This window comes from Hetaerina americana, unplaced genomic scaffold (genome assembly GCF_022747635.1).
Source record: "Hetaerina americana unplaced genomic scaffold, ioHetAmer1.1.p SCAF_61, whole genome shotgun sequence".
In the NCBI taxonomy this organism is placed as follows: domain Eukaryota; kingdom Metazoa; phylum Arthropoda; class Insecta; order Odonata; family Calopterygidae; genus Hetaerina; species Hetaerina americana.
In genome coordinates, this window is record NW_027287217.1 from 1892226 (window position 1) to 1896001 (window position 3776).

General features: G+C 50.5%; 1 protein-coding gene across 1 annotated transcript; it reads left to right on the forward strand.

Moving 5' to 3' along the window:
• The first annotated feature begins 1338 nt into the window (after positions 1-1338).
• Positions 1339-2448, forward strand: LOC139695642 (uncharacterized protein T26G10.4-like). Its single transcript, XM_071594452.1, has one exon. The coding sequence runs from the start codon at positions 1339-1341 to the stop codon at positions 2446-2448; it is 1110 nt and encodes a 369-aa protein (XP_071450553.1).
• Positions 2449-3776: the final 1328 nt, after the last annotated feature.

Consider the following 3776-nt stretch of genomic DNA (forward strand, 5'->3'; position numbering starts at 1 on the left):
ATTTTCGGTCCTACAACCCGCAGGGAAATGAGAAGAAGAAAAGAAGGGGGGGAGTAGGCTTACTGAACAACTTTGAAGGATGGGTGATGGTAACGTACGCATGTATAACAATAGCAGTTTATTCGAGGTGAGGCTCTAGCAATCCTTGAATATTACTCCTCTTTAGTTCTCTGGGATCATTAACGCACCGCCAACAAACCCTCGCACCCAACCCACACCGTCGTAATAGCACTCAACCATCGCACCAGTTGCATCCCCTTGCCGTAATCGTCCATAAAATCCATCCGCTCCTCCAAGCCCCCACTCCGCTACACCCGGCCAGCACCCCTCGGCCCTCAATAACCCGCCCGTCCACTCTCTTAGCCGTCCCCTTCCCCCTGTCCCCAGTCTCCTTCTTCTCCTCCCACTTTCATCACCCCTGTCACACCCGCCTCTCCCGCATATCCCATCATTTGTCGGCCGGCATTTCTCTTTTTTCCACAATTAGCCGCCCGCGTCCATTTAAGGACTCGTTTTCCAGGCGTCCAGCACGGGAGCACACTCTTCTCCTATGGAAATCTAATACCTTCGTGTATGCATGCTCGAAGTGTTCCTAGCCTCACACGTTATTATCATTTCCTGTCATTATCGCCATCGGAGCTGGATCCTGTTTCTCAATGCTATAAGTCAACTAAGGAGGAATTACAAATGCTATGAGATAAAATGTGAATTCATAAGTGAACCGCGTATTATATGAAAACTCGTTTCATGAAGAATCGGAAGAAATTTGTTGTAATTGGGATTTTTTTGTATCAACAAAGGACAATAACTTGTAGGGTGAATTGCGGGTTGTTTTGATAAAAGCCTCACAGTATTGGTGATTATTGATCGAATTGTGTGTGTTCGCTGTAAAAGGATATTCGAAAGGAAAAGAAAGAGGAAACATGGCGGTTTCCACATAATTATAACATAAAGTAATTTAATTAGATACTGCCAAGGGGAAGGGGACTGAGATCGCACTAGCGTGGCTTGACTTGGCGGATGCCTTCGGGTCGATTCCCCACCCCCACATAATCCGTGTACTCGCGGAAATGGGGATGCCAAAGCAGCTGCTGGACCTCATCTCCGACCTGTACACTGGGGCAACGGCTTCGGTCGTCGTGGAGCGGGGCGAATCTGAGCCATTTCCAATTCGCCAGAGACTCGGGATCGCTGAGGGCACTGCTGCACATAGTCAAGCAGTCAGCGGACTGGTGTGGCCTCCGCTTCAACGCCAAGAAATGCGCCTCCCTGCACCTGGACTTCAGGGGTGGACGCCAGGGTGTCAGAGACACGGCCTTCTCCATCCAGGGAGGTGACATGAAGCGGCTGGGGGAGGGGGAATCCTACAAATACCTGGGATCCCCTATTGGTCTCAGGGCAGGAGACCAACTGGGTGACCTGCTGGCCAAACTGCGGAAGGATCTCGACTCGGTGGGGAGTAGCGAGCTGGCGCCTTGGCAGAAGATAGATGCTCTGCATACTTTCCTTTTGCCGAGGCTCCACTTCCCGCTGCGAGTCACGGCCACCACGAAAAAGTCACTTGCCCGCACCGACACCGTGGTCTATGGGGCAGTGAAGGAGTGGCTATACCTTCCACAGAGGGCCAGCAGGGAAATAATCCACCTCCCCTCACACCTTGGCGGCGGGGGTTACACACCACTCCCAGTACTCAAGGACTGTCTTGTCGTGACGCAGGCGTTCCGCATGCTAACGTGCAAGGACCCATTCGTCCGCAAGACAGCCTGGTACTCCCTACAGGAGGCGGTCCACCAGAGACTGGGGAAAATCGGAGCGCCGCCTGAGAAGAGGGTGTTATGCGGATACCTGTCCGGGGACGCTGAGATTACGGCAGGGTCCACGGCCGGGGCCACGGCATCCCTATGGTCCCGCGCGAGGAGAGCCACCCGGGACCTTCAAAGGCTGTGCGGGCTGCGATGGGAGTGGAGCGTCTTCCGCCACGATATCTCCCTGCGGCTGAGCAATCCGACGCCCCACTCGGAGACCCTCATCATCCCCTCGACATCCCGCCACAGAGCGTGCGGCTTGATCCGTAGGGCGATCGGGGAAGCCTACCGGCGAAGGCTGGTGGCGAAGAAGGACCAGGGGAAGGCGATGGAAGCTGTCACCAACTCCTGGGACAGCAGCCACTTCTTGTCCACTGGCCGCTTCACCCGTTTCTGCGACTGGCGCTTCATCCACCGAGCCCGCCTAAACGTACTTCCGCTGAACGGCGCACGCAGAGGTGTGCTGAATGCCAGCAGGAAGTGCAGGAGGTGCCGCACCGAGGATGAAACCCTGCCGCACGTCCTCAACCACTGTGCGAGCCACTCTGCTGCGTGGAAACGGAGACGACGAGATCTTGTCGCTCCTACGGGACGCACTGCCTCCCAAGTGGAAGGCCAGGGTGGACCAAAAGGTGGAGGGTGACCACTCTCGCCTGCGACCTGATCTCGTCGTGACTGAGGTGCCCGGCGGGACGGTGCACATCATCGATGTCACTGTCCCGTTCGAGAACCGACTGGAGGCGTTGCACGCAGCCAGGGCGGCCAAAATGGCCAAGTACGACGATCTGGCCGCGAGACTCCGCTGCCGCCTCTAGTTTAAGCAGGAGGTTCACCTGGGCGCTCTCGTCGTTGGTTCCCTCGGCAGCTGGGACAAGGAGAACGAGCGAATCCTGTCCCGACTGCGAATCCACCGGGGTCGCGTCGCCACGCTGCGGAAGAAGATGGTCTCCGCGGCTGTGAAATGGTCGCGGGACATCTATTGTGAGCACGTTTCCGGGCAAAGGCAGTACGACTGCGACGTGGCCACAACGACTGACGCCGATTGTCTTGTTTGAATATAATATTGTTTTTGTATGCATATTTATTGTCTGTTCCTCATGTCCTCCGTATGGAGGGTGAAATGAGGTATGTATTTCTGGCTAAGCATGCTAGGTTTTATACAAAATATTTATTATTAATAAATGTTATTAAAATTTTCAGCGTGTTTTCACCTTCAGATGCTAAAAAAATTCGTCGAATTATTTTTTGGCCGATAAATTTGATAAAATGAAGTTAAAGGTGTGTTCTTTTCCTTTCATCGTTGGAAAAAATTTAATCCAGCTTAATATCGCGTATTGTATAGATGTAATTTCTCGATTATTTCACAAAAAAATCGCGACATTTATGATGATTGAGCTTTGCTTTGGATATACCTTAATCATTATATCATCGATTTTTACGAAAATTATTTATTCCTATTGATTAAAGGGGATCGTACAGTATGTTTTTCACCCAGGAGAGTTATTGACGTCACCGTAATAATCATGCTAGAAGGCTTAATCTTCATCGATCTAGTCTTTGGCAAAAGTGTTATTTCATCTACATCTAAATCTACACAATACCCCACAGGTCGCCGCTAGGGCTTGCCTATGGCGGATTATTAATCTACTTCAATACAGCAGCAATCGCAGTAAGTAACGGGGCTTGCAGGCTATTTTCTAGACATGTATCAACGGTTCTTAGAAATAGAAGACATTTTCTGGCGCTAAAACCTTGTTTTTGAGCTAATTTTAATTTTGCTTTTTAGTTTAAAACATTTTTCCATTGCCTGAGAATGATCGCATGGTAGCTTCTAGCAGAGATGTCAGCAAATGTTGACGGGAGTAAAATGTTTTTCGTTTCCTTTCCCTTATTACTTTAAATACATTATGAATTCATGATTTTACGGATTAAATGATGTAAATAATCTCTATCAGTACTGGTAACATTGAA